General features: G+C 38.4%; 1 protein-coding gene across 4 annotated transcripts in view; it reads right to left on the bottom strand.

Annotated features, from left to right (window-relative positions):
- WDFY4 (WDFY family member 4) overlaps window positions 1-24244 on the bottom strand; it is a 116774-nt gene extending 92530 nt beyond the window's left edge. For 2 of the 4 annotated variants that reach the window (XM_065746148.1, XM_065746150.1), the window contains exons 1-15: window positions 24130-24244; window positions 22523-22572; window positions 22397-22442; window positions 19426-19687; window positions 16120-16234; window positions 15424-15527; window positions 13984-14127; window positions 13218-13407; window positions 12177-12366; window positions 11933-12093; window positions 11162-11614; window positions 10257-10361; window positions 9334-9524; window positions 6377-6987; window positions 3836-3929 (exon numbers count right to left, since the gene is read on the bottom strand). In XM_065746148.1, coding sequence (XP_065602220.1) covers window positions 3836-3929; window positions 6377-6987; window positions 9334-9524; window positions 10257-10361; window positions 11162-11614; window positions 11933-12093; window positions 12177-12366; window positions 13218-13407; window positions 13984-14127; window positions 15424-15527; window positions 16120-16234; window positions 19426-19686 — 2619 coding nt within the window. In that variant the 5' untranslated portion in view covers window position 19687; window positions 22397-22442; window positions 22523-22572; window positions 24130-24244. Of the gene's footprint in view, window positions 1-54; window positions 147-3835; window positions 3930-6376; window positions 6988-9333; window positions 9525-10256; window positions 10362-11161; window positions 11615-11932; window positions 12094-12176; window positions 12367-13217; window positions 13408-13983; window positions 14128-15423; window positions 15528-16119; window positions 16235-19425; window positions 19688-22396; window positions 22443-22522; window positions 22576-24129 lie in introns of those variants that run through there. The other 2 variants (XM_065746151.1, XM_065746149.1) reach the window with 2 other exon arrangements.
- Between the last annotated feature and the right edge of the window lie 279 nt (window positions 24245-24523).

The following is a 24523-nucleotide window of genomic DNA, read 5'->3' as shown; positions in this document are numbered from 1 at the left end:
GAACCATGGTGATGGAAAGAACAGATCAAAATATTTGGGTTTTCATTTATAACACAAATGAAAAGAAACTTCACTGGATTCTGAACAAACTAGTTTAAGGGTGAAGTATGATTGAAATCTTCTGTAAACAGGCCCAATTTGGAGAACTGAAAAAAAAAATGCATGAGAGATAAGTTTACAGAAAATTTCTTTTTAAGACTACCCAACAACCAAAAGCATTAATTGCAACACTTAGGCAATAAAACTTATACTTTCATAAATAAAATTTATTTTTATACAAGAGGAGAAAAGGTTTTTCTGAAAAAAAAAAAATCTCTCTCAAACCATTCATTCCTAGTGATGTAAGTTCCAATGTGCTTCCAAATAAATACAGAAATGCCCCATCAGAACAAAATTACATTACTGTTCTTTAAAAAGAGTAGAACTTCTTTCTACAGTGAGTATCAAAAACTTACTATCTTTTTGTAACATTTAATTGTTATTTCACGCCATTTTTTCACTGGATGAAAGAAAGACCCTGAGCACAAAGCCATGAGAAAGCACAAATAAAGAAAGGTACAGGTCTTGGCTAAGTGAAAATACTGGTTTACTCCAAAATAAATCCAATAAAACCATAATGGCATAAAAAAATTGATTGTTTTCATTGGCTTAGCTTTGTCAATAGTGGCATTGCCTTGTTTTGAGTAAAACGTGCTATTTTCAGGGATGTTAGTTCCAGTAAAATGAGACCTTAGTGGAAATATTAACAGTGGACAAAAAATAAGGCTGTCTGTTTCTATACACATGGATTGATTTTCCTAACACATATTACCTGCACCATGAATCAAGATATTGAAGGTGCAATTAGAATGCAGTTGGGCTCATAGCTCTGCTTCAGATTAGAGTTAAAAGGGCAAAATGTCAACTAGCAATTTGTCTGTTTCAAGTAGTACTCAGATTCTTGCTTCTAGGAATCCATAGTTTCAAAATTTGGTAGTTGATTTTAAATCACTATTACTCCATTTTAAAATGATTATGTGATGTAGAAAATTAAGAACTTTGAACCTTCAGTGATGAGGATTAATTTCAGAAGGATTTTCAATTTTCTTATGTTTAAAAATGATATTTCAATAATTGAGTGTGCAATTGGAGAAAGAAAATAGTTTTCCATCTCATACATCTCACTAGAAAAGCTATCAGTCCTTCACAGAAAATTAGAATTAATTTTCTAACATAGACTGCAATTATCTGGCAAAGAAATCAAGGCATGAAAACAATGTTTTCAAAAACTCAGTTTTAAATAATGCTTTCAAAAGAAAAAGCATCCATGAGTTTAAAACTCATTGACTGTAATTTGGTTCTACTTCTGAAAATCAGTCGTGTATTTTACTTTTTAAAATGTGTATTATAAAAAAATCCAAAAACTAGTCATAGTTTAAATTCCTGGTGCACAGTTCCCAGCTGCAAGAGTATTCTCATTCTGTTACAAAATGTTGCTGGTTATTCTCACTCACTGGTCTTAAAGTTCATTTTGCGAATCTTCCACACAGTCTGTTTTGGTTCCTATTATTTTTTCTATGCCAACATACTCAGTGTTGCTTTAGCCCATTACTGTTTGGTCTCACAAAGGTCACAAATCAGCAGCAACTTTGGCAGAAAATTGGTATCATTTCTGAGGGTCAGAATCTAAGCACATGAGTTTTGAGTACCATTTATGTTTCTCTAAAAGCAGGGCTTTCTCATTGTCATTCTGTTGAACGCAAAAGATTTACACTTGAACTGGCCCAATTCTGATTGTTTTTCAGGGTGACTCCTTGAAAGATCTATCATAGCACTAAAACAAGCTGTAAGACACGAGCTACACTATCTGTTTTCCACCATTGTTCCTAAAAATATATGCTACTTGACTCAGCATTTAACTTGGTGCAAGAGGCCTCTTTAGATTTTTTTTAAAGGAAAATCTTCATTAAAAAACCTCTATCCACCAAGGTTTATTTAATCTCTAACTATCAAACTAAATGAAAAAAAAAAAAAAGCACCATATTTGTTACAAAGGAAAACTGCAGGGGAAATTCCTTCAACTTCTATACAGTAGTTCCTCCTTCACTAAGTCTCTTCGCTACACTTCTTGCATCAGATCTTGCCTGACTTGTATTTTCCAAGTAGGACCTCATTTCACAAGTTCTCACATAGTGGCATACGTTAAAAGTGAAGGTATTTAAGTCTAGGATTGTATGTCACTACCTGGTAGCATTATCCAGTTACCCAAACAACAGGGCACAAGGTTCTATTTATTCCCTCAGCATCTTTAAACAGAAAGAGTCACAGAAAAATAAGTAAAATTTCTTCAATGCTTTTTTGTGGTTCATTTGATGAACAACATTTCAAGACGTTAAATTCTATCAAGTCTACTGAGCATAACAGTAATCTCATTCTACCTGAGGCGATTCTATTCACAACAGCAGTACCAAACAACCACTATCAGTAAGAATTTATTAGCTAAGAAAAATTAGAAATGAAGGAAAGATGAACACAAATACAAGGTTGAAATTGCTTGAATTTTTGCTCTAGACTTTCATATTTTTAAGAACACTGCCATCTACTGAGGGACTCACAAGCTCCCACAGCTCAGAAACAATGCCATCAGCAATGCACATCTTTGATAGCACTCTCCCATCCAATTAACTGTCCTACTTGTTTTTCAGAAATTAATTACTATAATTATCAAAATTTCAAAGCCAATGCCTTGGTTCTGTTACACAGAGTTGAGATGTGCCAGCAGTTAGTTTCAATTCCACCTTGCATAGCTCTGGGTGATCTTATTTTATTTCAGTCTCTCGGCATATACATTGACTGTATTCAAATATTTAAGATAAGACAACAGAATATAATGTAGGCAAGTTACTTGTTCCCATTTCCTGTGTGTATGAGAGGCCTGACAAAGCAAAAGGGAGTCTAAGTTACACTGTAATCTTATGGACTGATAGATCTAAAGGGTCAGATTGTGCTGGCTACTGGATATATTAGCAACAAGTGGACTAGTTCAGTTCATGTCTGGGTATGTAGACTACTTATAGTGCACCTACATGTAGCTGAATTCTTTTATCACCACAAGGAACCATGATGCAGTTTCTGATCATGTATTCTCCATTAAGTGAGGACAGCCACAGACATGCTCACAAATGCAATTTGGCCAACTAAAAAGGGCTTTTAACATTTTCTTAGTTAATTATAACTTATTTGAAAGGAATTTTTGATAGTTAGTGGCCAGCTGGACAAGGACAAAGCTTTAACCAATCATCAGAACCATTAGGTTTATTTTGAAATGAAACTTAGATGACAGAGATAAGCTGTTTAAAACAGCTTCACCATTATATTAGAAAGAGAATTTAAAGTAATAAACATTCATCTGCCCCATTCCCATCTCTCTAATTGAGCTTAGAAATGAAGAGGTTATTCTTACAGGCTTATTTCCTTTCCCTTTTTTTTCCCCCCTCACTCAGACCCTGAGGAAATATATGACCTCACTTCAGAAAGTGGAACTATTCTCTCCCCACCTCATTACTTGGGTATGAGGTCACACTCTGTAGTAAGAATGGATCTAAAACATCTCACTCTTGCCTTTGCAGTATCTTGGAACCCAAACCAATGCATCAGACAGGTGTATAAGTGCTTAGTCAAACTGATATCTGTGAGTTTTTATTGTTCCTATCTCTACTGACACAATGAAATTTGTGCTGTTCCTCTGCCAGAGCTCCACAGTAAATTATACTCTCTTCTTACATGGAAATATTAATCAACTCTCAAAAATGAAGTTGGAGAAGAGTAGCAGACAATCTATATGGCTCAAACTCACCTGAGAATGCCCTTCTTTGTACAACTTTGGCAGCAGCCTCACCATAACACAGACAGCACCTGGATTTACAATGACACAGTCTCTCATCTCCCACCTGCAGGAAAAAAAAAAACGTATAAGACTTAACGTTACTGTTAACAGTAGCAAAGAGGGTATACGACCTATGTTCTAGCAGAGTACAGCATTAAAACTGCCTGGCATTAACAAGGCTCAGGCTCAGCATTCATAGCATTAACTGCTCCAGGCACAAAAGGTTAAGCATGGTCAGAGAATTATTCCTGGGTGCACCTTTAAATAGGAGTTGTGATGTACTGTCAAACTCCTGCCCCAAAAAGATTTTGAGAGGAAAGTAAAGACAACACAGACAATTAGGAAAAAAAATAATGCATCACATACCCTCTATACAGCCTATAAAGGACATTAAATAAAAGAGCAGGCATTAAGATTTTGTAAAAGGGACATAAAGGAGAACAAGAGGTCGTTATTAACATCTGTTATTCTAAATGTCTCAAAACAGCAAGTAACATGTAACACACTGCCACACAGTGACAGATAACTACTACTGCACCTTCAAGAAATAGTAGTTCAAAAGCAGTAGCTCATCTGCTGCATTTTCTATCCCGTTTCACAAGTTCATTATCAGTTTAAGCCCTCTGTAATCAAATCGACTTAAAGCTTGCCATTTGTCCACCTCCAACACTGTAAAACTGCCAATGTGTACTGTTCTAACAAACAACAATTTTTCAAATTCAACAAAAGGAAAATCCAGAACCTCTGACCAGTACCAAACTAGTCCCCTGTCAGAACTGGGCATCCGCTCCCTCAAGAATATCAGATAGCATATAATGTAAGTCTTATCCCTGTCCTTCTCTGTGGTTTTCCTAGAGATCTTCATCTGCTGGCTTGACTTGAAACATGGAGACAGCTTTTCTACTAAGTCCTCACCCCTACAAACCCAGCCTCAGGGTTATCCAATCAGCCTCAAAATACTACTCCCTTTACCCCCTCACTACAGCAGCACGGATTCCCAACTACACTCTGCACTGGCCATTACTTAAAAGTAAGACAAGTAAGATGGCCTGGGGATAAAAATGAGAAACTACAAAGGACTTAAAGAGCCATTAGCACAGTTAATCTACTCAATGGCAGCGGCAGCAACCATTCTGCTAGGGCAGGCATGAAAAGCAGCTTCCTTCCCAAAAAACGATCAGCCTTACTAACGAAGCTTGCAGCAAGCAGTCTCAAATCGCCAGGATCAAAAGGAAAAACAGACGGGGTTCAAACATTAAGAACAGGAACACAGAGGGCCATTTTTCAGATAGGAATGAAAAGGTGAATTCCCCTGTTACCCAGCAGCTTGCAGGTTGCATCACTGACCACATAACAGTGTAAGGAGCTATGAATATTATCCAGTATAGACACTAGTTTTCCCATGTTTGAGTCGCAGACTCCTAGAAGTGTCACACAACATCCTTCTCCCTTTCTTTGGGAGATGTTAAATCCACGTCACAGGACAGGGCATCGCAGGCTACCAACAATGACTGCACTCAAGTTCCTCCTTTCAATTTGCATAGCTCCCCGCTGAAGCCTTCAGGAGGAAGTGAGTGAGGAGTACAGCTAGGAGGAAGCTGCTTTAGGGGAACTACAGGCTTGTAGGAACTCCGAGAACATGATTTCTCAGTTTTATTTTCAAATAACTTATTATTGGAGAAGTATAGATGCTATACATCATGAAAACTGACAGCTTGACAGAATACATTTGGTCTTGTTTGAATATAGTGATGACTGAGGGATAGACTAAAACAAAGGTTGAAGGAATCACCCATTAGAAACATTGAACTAAACCTTTTTAACTGTAGTTCCAATCAGAAACATTTTTGAAAAAAGGACTGCAGACACAGAAAGGGGCTTCAGAACTCAAAAAATTATGACATGAATAATTGAGTAATTATTCATAGCTGAAAGCTATGTTGATTTCTGATATAGTCTTTTCTTACTGCCATACTCCTTTATAACAGGAACACTCATGACCACTCTTCTTTCATTTTTCTCTACTCTGTAGAAGTAGATGAATCAATTTGTGGATATGCGGGCACACACCTGAGCACACATGAATATGGGAACATGTAAAACCATGTAAAAGATTACATTTTTATCAGGTGACTGGAAACTTATTTCCATATCATTAAAAAAAGTCAAAATCAACTGGGGAACGTTCAAAGATGAAATGCTAGCTTCAAGTCTCAACAACATTTTCCTCAGAGTCCAGTCCTGCTCACACACTGCACATGTCAGAAACTTCAGCACTAGCTGCTAAAGTTTGTGCTTTCTGTGTCCCACTCCTCCATTAAGCATTATTGCTTACCATTACATACCTTTCAAAAAGATAAGATTTCTGATGTCCAAAGACCTGGGATTTTGGATTGTATGACTAATTTGTTAGTTTCTAGGGAAATTTTGCCACACCTTGCACATTCACTAACATATAAAATGCAGATTCTAGTTTTACTATTATATTTCCCATAGCAAATCAGAACTTACCTCTCTTCAGAGTTTCCCCATATCTGGTAAGCAGAGGCATGTGATTCAACAGCTTGTCTTTTGGCACAAAAAGGATGTTCCCGATGAGCTTGAACTCCATCCTGATCATCTCTTGACACCTCACCCATCTCTGAATTTATTTCCTTGAAGTAATTCTCCAGATGGAGGGTTCCTTTGACCATATGATCAAGAAAACTCAGAATCCATATGCAATTCTTCAGCCATGCTGGGAAAGGTTCCGAAGAACTGAAAGTTGCATCCAAGAATTCCGCAAATGTCCTTGTCCTCTCAAGGCTCAGAGGGATCTGCCATTCTCTTTGTGTACAGAAGCAGCCAAGTGACCCAAGATCCTCTGCCATCTTTTCAAAGAGACCATTTCTCTGAAAGAAATTGCTGTTTACAGGGTCCAGGTGCAGTGCTGCTGTTATCCCCTGAAGTGTATAGAAAACAAGCTCCAAAATGCAGTTCTGTTCAACTGCTGCCCACAGCCCATGTGGAGGTTCCTGCAAGGCACCTTCCATGTCTGAGAGAAGAGACAGGAGTCCATTGAATCCACTGCAAGTTCTGAATGCTGAATGGCTTTTGGGACTGTTCAGTATTCTCAAGAGTGACTATAAGCATTGGGAAGAAAGGAAACAAAAGAACAACTTCCAATAATGGACAAAGATGCTGTAGAATATTTTTAAATTACAAGTTCTTTGCAAAATTATTTCAATGGAACTTCCCTACAAACAACAGAAATCACTGGTTAAAGGCAAGGTTACCACTATGTAATGTTTCTCCTTTTACCTTTCCCCACGTACCTATGGAGTCAAGCACCCAAGATTGGAACATTCTCAAGAGAAAATCCAAGTAGTGAACCTGTGAGGTAGGGAATAGTGCTCAAAGGCATAAAGCAAAGAAATAAAATTTCCTGCATTACATATCCTAGATAATTTGGCTGGAGGAGGTTCTGTTCTATACCTTAGCCTATTCTGACCAATCTTTTCAAATTCTCTCCAGAAATCTTGAGATTTAAAAAAAAAAACACTTTGGAAGATAAAAAGCCATGAAGTGAGATTCAAAGACAATTACGTCCACAGGTTTTCTCTACCTTAACATATAACTTGATTTAAGCACTGTGAAGTGCCACTTCACAATATTACACAGGCATAAAAACTAACATCTTCCACTTGAAAAGTTTTGATTCCAAGCACACCTAGTAAAGTCATTAAGAAATAATGGAAGTGGAACTCAGTGGGGGGAAAAAAAACAACAACAACAAAACACCAGGAGTCCACTGTAATGTAATCTATCCCAGGGTTTTTGGATGTTTGTTTGCTCCACTACTTGTTTTTTAAGGATTATGTCCTTTCGGGCGCTAGAGATATTCCAAATTCCAGGTTGCATCTTTTCATAGAGATAGAATTCACATAGAATGAGATCATTTCAATACAAATTTCTCCTACAAATATCCAATGAAAGATTCACTTCACAACCTGCTGAAGAGGAGCAGCTCTAACAAATGTATCTCCAGGTAACAGGATCTACAACTCAGAGAAAACATTTCTAGAAGTAGAGGGGGAAGGAAAACACCATTACTGCCATTCAGTTTTGTATGATAATGTATCAAACCAGGCAGAGAACTCTGAACAGGGAGTAAATTTAATAACTCAGAGTTGAAGTTATCAGGATGGCTTTAACACATTTCAGAGAAGGTCAACAGTAAACACATTTCCTCCAGCTCTAACTCAGTTAGAATTTAATCGCCTATGAGTTAGTATTCCTCTGTCTTGAATCTATAAAACTGATGTCTGCTGGAAACCCCCTAACTCACTTAACGTTAACAGAATTTATTTCACATTCCATTATTCGTTATTCCTCATAATTGTCTACGTGCCACACTGGAATACGGCACTGCTAATTACATTTGGGCTCAGGCTTTAACAGCTAAATATATATTAGCAAATCAATCTGAATTTGTGTATAATGCAATCACAGTCCCAATAGACACAGATAATAAATTCATTTGCTTACATTACATTTTAATACAGTTATCATTTGTCAGAATTAGACACTGAAGCTGCATTTATTTTCATATTAGTTTGGACACTATACTCAACTTCTGCATAAATATTAGGTTTACTGTTTCATATCAAAGCTATAAAAACTAAACAAAGATCCAACAAAGTTTAGAGTAACATGGTATTTTTTTTTTATCACAAAAGCAGCTGCTATATTTTTTTTTTTTACTAAGTGTGAATGGAATTCACCTTGCAGCACAAAGTAAGCATTTATCTAGTTTCATTCTAACTCACCACTGCTTTTCAATTTACTGTCCATGAACTAAACTGAACTAAAGCACGTGGATTCTTTCCCCTGCTTCAGTTGCTTATGGATCAAAGACTCTATAAAAACAGTGGACATGATTAGTTCTAATTTCACCCTCCAAATATCCTCTTTTCTACCAACTCAGCTCTTTTCTTTCCCTCACACTTGTGCACCCAAGAGATGCCCAAAGCAAGGACAACAAAGTCTTGGAAATGTGCAAGAATCAAGCTGTTCACTTCACGCCCTCCTACCCTGACCCCTCCAGTCTTATTCTTTTTCTTCCTCTCACATCCTCCCTCCACATCTCCATTTTTATTCACATTAGTTTGTCCTTTATCACATTACATAGTTACACCTACAACTGTGCCTTAATATTTAATGGCTCTTTTTCTCTGCCTTACATTACTATTTAAGCCTTCAGAATACTTCAGTTTGGCATTGAGCAAAAGTGCTGACCATACACACACACCCTGATAAAAAACAGAAGAAATAATCTACAAGAATCAAAAACTATTTCATAGCTCTTTCCTCTTCTGCTCTTACCATCCTGGAAGAACACAGTGCTAAGGATGAGATTAAAAGAGATTTGCCACGAGCCAAGCAGTTTCCAAAAGAAAAACAAGCAATTTGGAAGCCATGCTTATTACCTTCAGAAGATCTAGTTTCAGATGTAGTTCCCCTTGAGTGGAAGAACAGAGAGCTCCAATAACAATGCTCATATATTCCTCATAGTTGATGACCGATAGCTGCTCCAAGATGCTGAGTGTAGCACCCCTGTAGCACTCATCATCCAAAAATATCTTGATATATGGCACCATTCCATAGTCCTTTAAAACAACTGGGGACAAATACAGTACCATTTGTTACTTAAACTATCCTTTACTTGTAGTTCTCAAAGTCATTTTCAGTGTAAGATGCCACATTTCTACAGATACAAAAGGGAGTCAAGAAAGAAGATCTTGTTGTAATCTTTAGTTTGTGTCCTTCGGATTAACAAGTAAGAATATAAAGACAAGATGATCATGGTCTCCAACCATTAGAAATGGTAGCTTCCTAATATTATAATGCATAAAATGTTGCCTAATTAGTTTTCAGCTTAAACATTCCTACAGTTTATGAAAGAGACTTGTTTGTAATGCAGTTTGTGACAATATATTTGCACCATGCAAAACAAATGTATTGAGTAGATTCCAGTATTCAGAAGATCCTTCTCACTCCTGTCTTACTCAGTTCCATAAGACTACCCACACAAACCTCCCCGAAGTGTGCCAACAATATATGAAGGGGGCACGTGGAAAAAAAATCTGGATGAACAATCATTACATAAAACTCATATGCATAGTTTTGATTTCCATAATTAAACAACTTAGGGGAATCCACATGGAAGAAAGCAGAGCAATGATTAGGGTAAGGCTAACTGTAGCAGAGATACACATGCCAGGAAGAAACGTAGAGAATAACACCTCTCACTGAAACACAAAAGCCAGAAAGTTTGGCAGTGCTCCTCAAGAGGCATCACAACCACTTATAAAATATAACAGCATCACCTATGTGATACATCATTTCATACCAGTGTTTCTCACACATCCCACAGTCAGGGCAGCCACCATCTTCAGCATTACAGCATTTAGTTCCTTCTCAGTGCCTTCTTCCAGACCAGGCAGAGGGATTCCAGCTATCAGGACATTGTTAACAACAAACATTATACAAGATGTAGGTAACAGCAGCTAGAATATCTTCAACCTAAAAAAAGAAAACTAATACTCCAGAAAATCCCAGTTCTATCTTAAATACTACTTACAGGCTACTTAAAGTCAAAGGCAAGCAACAACATACAGACAGGGCAGGACAGGCATACTCAGGGTGCAATCTGAGGTTGGGAAACACAGGTCTGACTCTTTGCTCTGCATCTCACATCTCTTGCATAACTACAGACAGTACCATAAATCAGCTATATTCAACAGTTACCACACCTGGACTATTATCTTCCTTTGAGATAGCTATATAGGAGATAACTATATCAGATGACAATGGGTGGCAGTAATTGTGATTAATATACAACCAAAATGCAAGAAACTGCCTTCCATCATCAGTCCTCTCAACTAAGTGTTGTTTACAGAGGAACTAAGCACTGTGGAAAATTTCATACACTAGCAAGCCAGCATCTCAGAGAACTCCAAGTCAAGATCAGTTACAGAAGTGTGGGTAAACAGTACCCTCCAGAGTAACTTACTGTACATTAGTAAAGAACTTTGCATTAACTTATATATATATATACACACACACACACACACACACACACCTTAGTAGGGTCTAGTATGATAGAGACCTCCCAAGTTTAAACTTGGGCCAGCTAACTCCCAGAAAAAATCTAGCTACTCTATAAGAAAAATCCATGAATTGATTGCAGAAAGATGCATCCTTTCCTAACGGTATGCATGCCTCCACAGTCATCATGAATGAGTTAAGTTTTACCTGACTTCCTCAGGATTTTGGCTTGCTTCCTTAGAAGTGCCAGCAGTAGGCCTAACAGCCCAGAGTCCCGGAATATATCACTGAACAGCGGATCCTTCCTGGTAATGCTGAGAAGGCATTGGAGAGCTGTTAAAGTACAAAATGGCTCCACATTTTCCTTTATCAAATACTGAACCTTCTTCAAAATTTCATGGGGAATATAGGACATGTCTAGAACAATTGACTCTACCAGTCTGAAAAACTGGTCCTGGACTGGATGTGGTTTGAGATGGATGATGTCAATAAACTGATTGATAGGTTGCAGTGTCCATTCCAGAAGAAAGAAGTTCACAGTATCCCAGGCCCATATGGTACCAATTGCTCCTAAGATAGTTCCACACAGGTGCTGATCATTACTCTTCTGAAAAATGGACTGCAAGACCTGAAAAGCCTGGAGGTTTTTGACTGTCATTCCTGTAAGACAAACAGTTGAGATACCCTTTTTTTTGTGTGTGTGTTCTGTTTTTGAAACATCAATGCTATTTAAGCACTGCAACTACAATGCTTAATCACATCTGAGAGCAGAAACAGGGTAAATAGACGTTCTCAATCTGAAACCAGACTTTACAGCAACAATCAGTTCATTTTGGTGTAAGCAACATTCAGGCTTCTGTAACATTAAGCACATAGATCAGGAGATGTTATCTCATACTCCTTCCTCCATCTAAAGACATACAACAAACTAAGTTTCATTTTATGACCTGCCTACACAGCCACACATATATACTGTACCTGAAGATCGTGTCCATTCATAATCAAACTGAGGTAACTGAGGATGTACAATATTTCCAGAAACTTTCAGTTCAGTTTTCCCACAGGTTGTAAGGCAAGTCAGCATGTCCAGAATCTCATCCAGATAGGGATCTCCTTCATTTTGCTGCAACCCCTCACATCTGGCAAAAAGAGTTGGGACAGTGATATGTTCATGCTTTAGTAATCCAAATAATAATACCCACAGAGCACTTGTAATTTTTACCTTAATAAAACTTTTAGCAGGAGTTGGTAGCCATCATTACTTTCAAACTCTGTTAATAAAGCTGATGATACAGGATAGGAGTCTTTCACAAAGCACAAGACAATACTAACAGCTTCACACACATCACAAGCAGGTAGCGTATCAGTCAGTTTAAAGAGATTCTGAACAGCTATTTTAATGCAGTCCACAGCTGTGGGGAAGAAAATAATAGGTATATAAGAACTGATAGTCAAACAAGTCCTAAGTAACTGATAAAAATGGAACAACAAGCAAGTTTGTGAAGTTTTCCCCAATAAAAGACATTTAACTCTTTCTAGAAAGAAAAAGCAGGTATGAAAATTAAGATGTCCATTAAATGCAGAACGTCTGGTTTTAAAGCATGAATACATTTCTTTGCTTAACCCAGAGAAGCTCACTCTCAAGAGCATAAACACCCAACCCACCCACATAAATTCATATTCTGTGAATTCAGATGCCTTAACAGAATGTAAGTGGAAGCAGACATTTATCATTTACTAAGTCAGTCACATCCTCCACAGAACTCACAGGTGAATTTTCTGCTTTAACAAGGTTTATGTATTGAGGCATACGCATTTTTCTCTAAGCAATGAAGACTAGCCTATCTTGTCTAATCTGATGGACAGTCCCTTCCAGGATAGCTTCCAAACTACTAAACCATTCACTACTTAAAACATATTCCTCAATCTCTCAATTTAGAATGTTGACAAGCCTCGTACATTGAGTCACATTAATTAAATAAATACAAACCTACATCTTGTGCTTGCCTACATTAGTGTGATGAAGTGGGATAGACCCTTGCTAGTATTTTTCTTCTTGCGTGTGCATGGGAAAAACCCTCAGTTTCCAGATGCCTATCAGCACTAAATGATGCTCCTGCACAGGACATCAAGAGCCTATGCTTTGCAGTTGAGTGAGTACCAGATTACATGGAAACAAACATCTACCCCAGAGATTAATTTACTGAGAATTCATTCTCAGGGCAACCATGAGGAAAGGAGAAGGCAAATTACCAAACCACACCTTGTAAGTACAGGATGCTGTTTTTGGTTTGAGCCTTTGAAATTGTTCGCAGCACACGGCCTGTGGGTACTTTCCATGAATGGCTACACTGGTCCCAGAGGGAAGCGGCTGCTATAATTAATGACTGAAGCTTATCAGCTGCCAGAAGTTCCTCTACACCTTGTTCCTCTCTGTACATGCTAAGCATTATCTGGAAAGAAAACAAAAGCAGCTGCAATAAACACCTTTAAAACGCTCAGGAAATAAAGGCTAGAACTAACCCTCATTTGTACACATCCACTGAAAAACAAAGCAGCACAAAATTCTGAGACATGTCACACACAGCTTACAGGGAGACCACAGCACCATAGGATCAAAGCTCTCTCAAACATATGAACACAAGTATTATAAAATAAGATCTGAATACTGTAAACCAAATCTAACTGAGAAACAAATCTATACTGTATTGTTGCTCCATCCATCGGTAGCGTTGGAGAAGTTGAGGGAAATTTAAAAATTAAAAAATATATTTATCTATCATAGTTCTTATACAGATATCAGAAGATGCAACGACAACTTCCACTAGGATGACCTGGAGTTTTCACCAGTTTAAATTATTTTGTTTAATAACAAAATAAGAAGTTATGCATAATCTCAGATTGTTTAATAATTTTCAGTTGTAACTTATTCCTTTCTTTAGTCATTTGGATCACCACCAGCTCCAAACAAAAGCCTGAGCAAACATACAAGTACTTAAGGCAAAGAAACTCCCCAAGGGGTATCTCACCTCAACAAGCATCTCCTGAGTTTCAATCTCATCTTCATTTGCGTCTCCATCACTGCTTTTTTTCAGAGGAAAAGTAAAGAAAAGGTACAGGCACTGCAAAAGAGCAGCTGGAAGTCCTGATGCAATGATGCTCCACATTGTTCTCTAAGTAAGGAAAATCATTATCAGACTCTCCTAAAGCTGGTTGTGCTTTTCTTGTTTCTAAATGCTAAGTGTAGCCATGAAAGCTGAATCAGCTACTTGAGCATTTTATTCTTAAAAGTTCTCACTGCAATCATACCACAGTTCTACACACCCTTCTAAGAGAAACAAATATACTGATGATGCTTTGCCATAGCTGTTTCTAGGACTTTCCACACCAGCTGAACTACAGCTTTTACAGATACTATACCCTGCTTAAAGAGATTCAAAGTTGATAAAGCATACAACCTACAAACTAGCAGCTAAAATAGTAGTATGACCAGGGACAGGGCTTCCTTTATCATTAGTTCTAAGGATATAACCTGTAGCTATAGAAGCCTGAAATGATTTGAGTTCTACATTCCATCCTTGACCCAGTATAACAGTAGTTTAGCTATAGTTTGGTAAATTACAAAAAAAAAAAAAAGTCAAGGAACAACTGTACAAACACTCTATTATCCCTTTTATAAATGTAAGACTCACTGTTCCTCTGCAGTATTTCTCAGCACTTTGTTTATTTCTCTTTTCATTAATGACTCCTTACAATTTAGAGAAGTGGCATCCCAGGGTGCCTGTTTGGCACACAATAATCAAAATAAAAATCAGCAGCAAATTAAACAAAAGAGTGGGATTTCTGATATGAAGTTTTGTGAGAGTCTGTATAACAAAAAAAGCAACAATTTATATCTGAAAAGCACAAATCTCATTAGAAATTTCACACTGTGTCTAACTATATAGAATTTTATAGAGTTCCTTTTGTGACACAGACCAGGCCCACTAAAATCATTCATATAAGGAGACAGACTGTACAGCTCAATACCTGAGAAAAATGCACCCCTCACACCCCAGCAGCAGGCTGTAGTGGTGATACCAGTCTGTGTTTAGAGCAGGTGTACTGACAAACTCTGATACACTTTGAAGTGCTTCAAAATGACAATCCAACCACTGTGATATATCTCCTTGCTACATAAGTTGTAGTGAAAGAAAAGTTAAGGATCAGAGGAACACTAGAAAAAGCAAATGCCTTTCTTGTTTTGCTCATCAGGCATCTGGAAGCACAGAGCATGCACTTCCTTCTTTTAGAAAAGCCTCAATTATAAACCATCTCACACATTCTGACTGTGTACCTGGGGCATGCTGATGGACAAAGCTTTAGGAATACAAACATTATAAGATGTCTCACTGATGGGGCAGCTACCCAGGCTCTCAGAATAAATTAAAGAAAAATAATGATAATAACCCTCTAATTATTTCTCTTACCAAGTCAGTCTGTGAGAGCAGATACACTGATTTCAGGAGCAAATAGCCATCTTTGACTTCCCCTTTCTGTTGTAGCAAATGCTCCAAAGCCAGCCGAGCTTCCTCTGTTAGTACAATAACATTAAACTTAATTCCTTAATGAGAGGTGAAAATGCTGTACTGATATTTTCTTAACAGATCTGACAAACTTTGTAAAATTGTATTAGCAAGAGCCTAATGAGGCAAATGAAAATACATGAAAGGGTTTTGATCCAACATTATGTTTAGGCCAGCTCATGTAAAGTACTTTTCATAAACTGATGAGTTTCACTGGGAATACCATTTCAGCTCATGAAGTTTGCCAGCTGACTGGTGCAAAGAGCATGCAACAGCCACCAGGAAATCCATGTAGGGCTTGCAGTACTTTTCATTGAAGAAAGCTCTTCAGAACATTAAGTGTAACCCACTCTTCCACTGCCTAGCATCAGTATAATAAATCTCCCACAAGTTCCAGAATAAGGTCATCGTGACATAAAAGGCCAGATCTTCAGTGCAGTCATACAAAACCAATGCTAGCTGACATCTACTAAAAGATCTGGTTTGGTACACCTAGCACCTTCTATTTTTTTAAATTTCCCTCACATAAAGAGTACCATGCATCACAGAAGATATGCAGATGTCAGTAAACTCCCAGTGGATGTGCTATGGAATCATTACCTGCAGATTTGCCATTGAGGGTCCTCTTAATCTCCTTTGTCAGAAGCTTGGAAACCTCACTTGCTAGAAGCTGAATGCTGGGGAATACAATTGCTTCACCAGACTGTTCCCAGGTCTGAAATCCAAGTTTGAAAAACTGTCAAAGTGTTTCTGAGAGAACACGTCTTTGATGGACTGAGAAATACCAATAAATACACGTAAAATTAACATTCCCCTGTAAAATTCCAGTGTTGTTTATCAAATGTTTCTTAATGGACAGGAAGAAGCACTGGCACTACAAATACAGCAGTCTACCTGTAACATTTGAATCGTGCAATGCATCTGCCGAACAGTACTTATTTTCTTCAATGGATATAATCAAAACAGTGTTAATGTCTGTCATAGCCCCTGTACCAGTAATTATTTGTAACAAAAAGCATGTTAGTGCTTTTCAAAGTTATTTGTTCCTCTTTGTTCTGCTGAGGACAGACTGCAGAGAAGCTATTTCATTCCTACACAGAGCAACCTGCAAGCTGATAACAACTCAGGCAACAAGGCAAGCACTTTCATTTCACTTCGTGTTTCACTTAGCTGGCTTACTTCAAAGTGCCTCCTTTTTTGGGGGCTACATGAGAGTGAAATGCAGCTGCACAGCATACCTACCAATTCATTTTAAACCAATAATATTATTCAATCAAGCATTCACTACAATGTTATCATTGTACAAAAGCTCAGTTATTACAGATCAGGCCACTGGCATTTTGATTAAATGTGATGGGTGATCATCCTGTGAGTCAGCCACTAACCCCTAAAATATGGTCTCCTCTAAAAACACATTAGTCTTTGAACTTATAAAGAGCTGTATCTGGAAGAAAATCAACCTGACTCTGTTCTAGGATGTCTGCCTTGAGGGGAAAATCAAGTAATGTGATGTCAACCTAATCTGTTCTCTCTTCCTCTTAAGCCTGGCTGTTTCTAGATGTTTAAGATTCTGCCACAAGCTCCTTGTCTGCTCTTACCATCTGTCCTTCCTACTCACAGACTGGGGGAACAGGCAGCAAAGTAAAACTTCCAATTTGTTTCATAGAGCATTACATTAGAATTGCCTATGCAGAATAACAGACTGTTTCAGTGTTAAGGATGATGACGTTTCCCTCTGAAGTTTGAGCAGAGCTTAATGGAGAAATGCTAAGCTGAAGGCCACCCATGTAATAAAATATTCTAAAGTTTTCTGAGGCACCAAGAGGGAAGATACAGAGGTCACATTAGAATGACTACTCTCAGCTGACATTTTTCTTCTCCTTCTGCCTGAAGGAATGCTGGTGAGCAATGAGCCTTCACACTTCAGCTGGCTCCTGGTTAGTGCCCTCTCTCTACATCCAGTCAGATCCTCTCAAACAGTGATGCATTATTACCTGTATCGTTCACCAAGGAAAGGATGACAGATGAAAATGCTCAAGGGAGAAAGAGGACTTATACAGTCCAATTAAGTAGGAAGAAACATGGAGCTTTATAAGTGGTACAACTGCAACAAGTTCACAAGAGAGCCAAGTCCGTCCGTGCACTTGTAGTGCCATATACAGGGAAAGAGAGACTGAGATTCATTTTCAGTGACAGGAGTGCACACACACACACACACACAAACAGTTCTACTGTCCAGATACAGCTCTTAGTTCAGGAGGGACACAATTCTACACAGAAAATAGTCAGAAGATGAAGCTGTGAAAAGTGAAAGTCTTAGTCATTATATAGAATACATGTAGTACAGTTCAGATTAAATTAAAAGGCCACTTCTGATACTCCAGGCAATATACTTGCTGCCTTTTCAGACCCTTCAATTCCTTTCATCAGCACTGCCTCAGGTCATGGCAAGCTTGCATTCAAACATAGCAGTCTTCGCTGTAGCCCTTGCCAGATACTACCAGGAACTCACTGTGCACTGAACTTGTTTGCAACACACTGACATCGAAAGGTACCTCATTCAGTACTGTTAACTGGCACCAGCACCTATGGCATTTTCAAAGCCCTACAAAGCCCTATACTGCACCAAGATTTACAAGCTTCACAGGTTCATTTCCTCATCCAACTGAGTGAAATGACTACCTGGAAGTTTTCTCCTTTGCCACTACAGACAGCAAAGATTTCATAGCACTGAGCACAGTGATTTCCCCGCACACAAATTTCAACACATTCTTTGTAGTTCTGTCACTTTTTGTGTCCCACAATGCTCTCACATAGACCATTACTAAATCTAACGACATTTTATTCCATCTGCTCATTACTTTTTATAAAACTGGCTCAGATACATAGGGAGGAGATAGGTGACCAAACTGAGTCTTAAGAACACTGAGAAAACATAAGGACCGATAAAACATGCCATCATTAAAATACAGTTTCATGAAAACCAAGCTTTCATTTCCTTTCCGAAAGGTTTGAGATATGAGACATAATGAGAGTGCAAAATTTCAGACTCTACACCCATAAATATCATAGATAATTCAGAAGAAAAACTATCCTTCTATACTACAGGACCAAAATACATTTAAATACAGGCTAGGTTTTCTTTCTCTCTCAGGATTATGTGATGCTATCCTGCCACTGTACAGTTCATTGCATTTTTCACACAGTAACAAACAAAATCACCAATGAGGCTTCCATTAATTAAAGGACTCTTTTAGGTTCCGCTTTCAATATCGCAAGGTTAGAAATTATTGGCTGATGAGAAATCTTGGGAGGGTAGCTTATTAACTGAAGCATTCTACCTCAAAGCTCTTTTCTCACCCACAGTATGACCCTCTGCTTTTCATGATGAAGATTCCCTATTTGTATCAATACCTCTCTCAAGAACTAGAATTAGACATCAGTGCTGCCGTTAAGCCTAAAATCCTGCCTTACACAGTGTACCTCTACACTTCCCCTAGCTAGCTGCATACTACAGTCACATTCTCCTCAGACTGAAACTGTGCCCAGCCTCCACTAAGTAAGAGAATAGTGGAGCCATACATGAAGTAACCACTTCACAGGGATCTCACTTTGAAACCTATCTCTACCATCAGCATATTCCAGCAATAATAGAATTTAACCTATTCACATGAATAAACCCATGGTCCGCTATATACATTTTTTCATGATAACATTGCAGATTAGTTACATGAGAGGTGAACAAGAAACTGCTTCCCCAGGTTTTTAGTGAAATAAAAGTGCCCATCTCCTAGTCAGAGAACATACACTAATTCCATTCCTAGTTAAGATGGCCACAAAACAAACAGAAGCAGAATCTCAGTGTACATCCTTGGCATCTCAGTCAAAGCAACACGGACAACAAACCTTTAAGAAGAGGGGGAGAAAGTCCAGCAGCCTTCTCTGTTGCTCCTCTGGGATAAGAAATGGAGCCACCTGCTCATATTCTACAAATTGTTTTCCTAGAATCTCCCACTGAAGAGTATGACTCTGAGGTAGTTTGTCCTTCCTGTTTGCAGGCTGTTCTGGCACTTCTGATTTATCGACATCACCCAGGCTTTGCTCTTTCTGTCCCGCTTTGCAAGGTGAATCCTCCAGCTGACACACGAGCTCAGCTGCTTTGTCCATGCTGAAATCAGAAATGAAGTTAAAGATACTGTATTTACAATTGACATCATCCCATACTATCCCATCGTCTTGAAGAACTAGACTTCGATAGTCATAGTGATTGGAGTTAGGACGTTCATTGGCATGGAAGTGCTTGCAGCCATGGTTCTTTTCCTAATTTTAATGGTTGAGCACTCTGCTCCTGGACAATAACATTTCCACCTTGCCATCATACAAACGAGCTCTCTTACAAGAGACATGCATGTTTTTTCTACACAGCTCATTTGGGTTTTGGTAGAACAAACCGATAAACCAGGTAGGAAAACTGGATTCTAGATCCAACTTTGCTACTGAGTCAGTCTTTGTCAATTGCCTCAATTGTAGAAGAAAATTCATAACTATTAGCATAATCAGATCTACAACAGAATAGCACAAAAGATCCTGGTTAATAATTTCATTAAGTATGAATGCTAATCACTGTGCACTACACTGTCTGCAACAAGCTGATAGTCCCACAAGAGTCCTAAACTTTGATGCAGATACCGATCCTTCACACTACAGAGGAACGCTTACTCTACTATGGCAACTCTACTCTGGTCTATATTCAATCCTTCACTTGGAGATGGAGGGCCATGAGATTTTCATCAGTCTCCAACAGTGTCAGTCTGGACTTCCCACCTCAACAGTTCATGCTTCACTGCTGCAGTTTTCCTTAATTATCTGTGTCTGAACAACATATCACACTTTCTACTCACAGTGCTGACTGTAAACAGGAAGACTGTTCCTCATGACTGCGTGGGAGAAACATCTGTCATATGTTACACTTTACCCTGGTACAGGATTTCAGCCCCCTTGAGTCATCACAAAGTTCTTCCATGTTCTGAAAATGCCTCGGTACTGCTCTACAGAATCAGTGAGCGCATAGCTCAGAAACAACTTTTCAAGGAGGCTGCAATCGCATCCCAATTTGCAGCATCCTCTTACCTAACAGAAATATCTTGCCTTGGAAACTATTCTACTAAGCTTAAATCAGTGCTAAGTAATAAGCAACCCACTCCCATCACCTAGATTCATCTTCATGATTTGTAGAAGAAGCTCAAAGTCCTTCACAGAGGCAGTGATTTCACAGATTATGAGACAGGGGCAAAGAAGTGAAATGCAGTGCATTTGGTTACATCACAAGGTCAGCACCTGAGTAATTAATGACACTACCTGAACAGAGCCAAAAAATATTTACCAGTCTTCTCTCTTCCTATTCACAGTTTACTTCACAAGCCTTTCTTTCTGGTTGCACAGCTAAGAAAAGAGATCAGTGTCACCCCTCCACTCCCTGTGAGACGTAGACCAGAGAGGAAACTTCAAAGGTTCTCTGGGCTGAATAAACCCAGGGATCTCCATCACTCCTCACACACCTTGCCCTCCAGATCTTTCAACATCTTCATAGTCATTCTTTGGATGCTCTCTAATAGCTTTATGTCCTTCTCATGTTGTGGCACCCAGACCTGCACCCAGTGCTGGAGGTGAGACCACATAGCACAGAGGGACACTCCCCTTGCCCAGTGGCAGTGCTGAACCTACTGTGCCTCGAGGTATAGGTGGTCCTTTTGTCTGCCAGGGCATACCATTGGCTCATTCAACTTGCCATCAGCTAGAATCCTCACATCCCTTTCCATGGGACTGCTCTCCAACCTCTCATCCCATTGTCTGTATGTATATCCAGAGGATTGCCCTGTCTCAGGTGCAGAATCCAGCACTCGGTCCTTTCAAACTTCATGCAGCTGGGAACTGCCCAGCCCTCCGGTCTGTCAAAATCTCTCAGCCCTCAAGGGAGTCAAAAGCTCCATCCAATTTACTATTAACTGCAAAACTACATAGTGCACATTTGAGATCTGCATCCAGATCATTTATTAAAGCACTGAAGAGAATTGGACCTAAAATGAAGCTCTGGCAACTACGTGAGACACTAGCTCACTGAAATCTTTAATCTCCAGGAGTGCATGAAAGCAGAATGAGACAATTTACCTCCTTATTTACTCCAACTGTTGAAACACAACAGACACACTAAACTAAATACCAGACAGCTAGTATAGTATATGTTTGTTCCCTCCACTTGCATCTTCTGTTTTATATATTCTTTATCCTAATAATTATTCCTTGAATATACAGTTTCATTTGGGATTTTAAGTTCTTCACATTTTCTGTTGCTAATGGAGGATAACTAATCCCCTGGACCAATCATCATATCACAGAGTCTAGGAATCAAGTATCTTCAGAAATAAGGGTAAATTAGATACTCTGCCAAGGCCTAATCTGTTTACTTTCTACTACACCACAACATTTGTCCTAATCCTCATTTTAAATTAAGGGCTCCTTTCAGATTTGGTAAGTCATAACTATCACAATTATAGAAAATGTGAGTTTGAATAACAATGATTTTAAAAAGACATGAAAGTGAAAAGATACAGAAGAAACTCAATGCTATCATTCAGAAAGTAGTGTCAGGTAACAGAGAGGAAGTGGAACTTACTCCTGTATTTTCCCTTTTGTTCTATATGAAGCTTGTATGAAATCACACTGCAATTTAGCTTTGTCTTTTCAGGCTGGTAAATAAAAGGGAAGAAGGGCTTCACTAAAGCTGGCAGAAAGACAAGCAATGTTGATATTAAAAGCTTAGTGACTGAACAAACATTGTTTTTTAAAATACACATTTTTAATTATGAACTATATTTACCTGAGATTTCAACTCTGTCAGCAGTTTAAAGGATGATCTCATAATGCTACAAAAAAATTAATTTGCACCACAATCAAGAAGTTAAGGAAACATGTAAAATCATTTGTTCTCAGAGAAGGGTCTCACAGCAAGACGGTTGACCAAAACACAATGAAGTCTGTCTCCAAATTTCAGAGCTTCTGCAAAAAAAAATTTAAAAAGGAAATTTAAAAACTTGGACTGGTGACTTAAAATCACAGCTCAAAGCACCCTAAAAAAAAATCCCACAAGCAATGCCTCTTTACAACCCCTTTTTTATTCTGAGCAGCCAAGATAGCTTGCTTGTTGAACAGTCATGCTAATCAATTTTCTGAAATGCTAAAAATAAGGATTACGCTACCTCCAAAAAAAAAAAAAGCTGTCCAATGTTGCAATATCTAAGTTGCTGGAAGTATGTCATCTATTTTACAAACCAGTTTATCCCACAAATTCAACCACAAATTCATTCCATCCAACTCATCATCCTATCCTTTCAGGTACCACCACCAGTACCTCAGAACCAGCACTGTGCCAGACTACTATTTTACCTCTGTACCTCCTAATCACCCCTGTTCCTTCAACCAAGCTTGCTCTATCTCATATTAACACCTTTCAGTCCTATGTCTAGAGATCATACACAACATTATTTCATGAGATAAAACTAACAGGCACATCAATAAGATTTATACCTTGATGTCACATTATTTACCTTCTCCTTTACTAGGACTGCAAAGATCTCTAAGATGTTTCATTTTAAGTATCAGTTTCCTACCAATTGTTTCCAGATTCTTTCAACTGTAAACTATTTGAGAAAGGGATTTGCTCCTCATAACTTCTGGCACGGCACTTCATAGAGCAGAGGCCTAACCTGGTTGATGATTTGAACCAAGCATTGACAAAACACAAAATATAAAGTAGTTTTAAAACACCTGCCAGCTTTGCAAGGCTTGAATACTGTTAAAAGAACAAGTTGTAGTTCAGTAGGAAACAGTCCTCACTTTTCCAACAGTAAATATAATCTCAGATTGTTTCAAGAAGGCATGACTCTTACTGCCAAAGGAGTCTCCTTAATTTATGCTAGAATATAATTTGTTCAAGCATATCAGTATATTTGAGTATACTCAACTTGGATAAGCTTCTGCAGTACAACCTCTGAACATCATTATTTCAGTCTCAAGCACTTAAGAGCATTTGTCTTTTAAGAGCATTCTCACGCAATTCAAAAAAACCTCATAAAAGTGACCCACGCACTCCTCATTTTTTTCCTGTTTTAAAAAGTCATGTCTAGATATCTATTTGGGAATAGTTTCTTTTCTAACTTGTATATGCCCCACTGAAGCCAAGAGATATCAGTAATACCTGTTTTTGAGTCATTCTCCCCTCCACAACTCAAGAGAGTAATTCTAGTTAGTCAGACAAAATAGTTGTACAAACTCAAAGGAACTAGATCAGGGCAATTGTATGCATCCCAGAACGGTAGCTCATTAGATAAGGACCAAATCTAATGAGTTTCCACTAACAGCAGCAACAGAAATACTGTTAATACTCCTAGAATAAAGAATACAAGCGAACAGTCCTGCTTTTTCTTTCAACTTATGCTGCTTCTGCTGTTAAGAAATGATTCTACCACAACAAACCAGATGCAAATCATGCTGCAGTTTCTTTCAACAGTTAAATCTGTTCCTTTTGCTTCCACAAAAAATTGCACGACATACCTGGGCTTCTAGATTCAGCAGCTCCTCTTAGAGTACACCACCACATGCAGATAAAGAGAGCTTTACTGGTTCTGTCCAATTAGGCACCTTTGTGCATGCAGTAGCTCCCACTCTGTTCTTTGAACTTTCCACTGTGAATCACTTGATGAGCTGCTGCACTTATTTCCTGAGGAAAGCAGAAGTGAAGAAGTGCAAATGAACCACATGCTCAGGACCTACCAAGCTCTCAAAACAACTTAACTGAAACTTAAACCTGTCAGGAATTGCATCTGTCTCAAGAAAGAGTAACCAGGAATTTTTCCTGCATACCATATTCACAAAGAAAAGCATGTGATGAGTGTTACTTTTGTTTTTAAATTGAAGGTTTACCAGACTACTACAGGAACACGGCACC

Source organism: Cyrtonyx montezumae, unplaced genomic scaffold, assembly GCF_038088225.1.
Source record: "Cyrtonyx montezumae isolate F1298 unplaced genomic scaffold, pur_monq_1.0 scaffold_4, whole genome shotgun sequence".
Lineage (NCBI taxonomy): Eukaryota > Metazoa > Chordata > Aves > Galliformes > Odontophoridae > Cyrtonyx > Cyrtonyx montezumae.
Note: the sequence above shows the minus strand (reverse complement) of the source record. Positions and strands in the feature narration are given on the sequence as shown.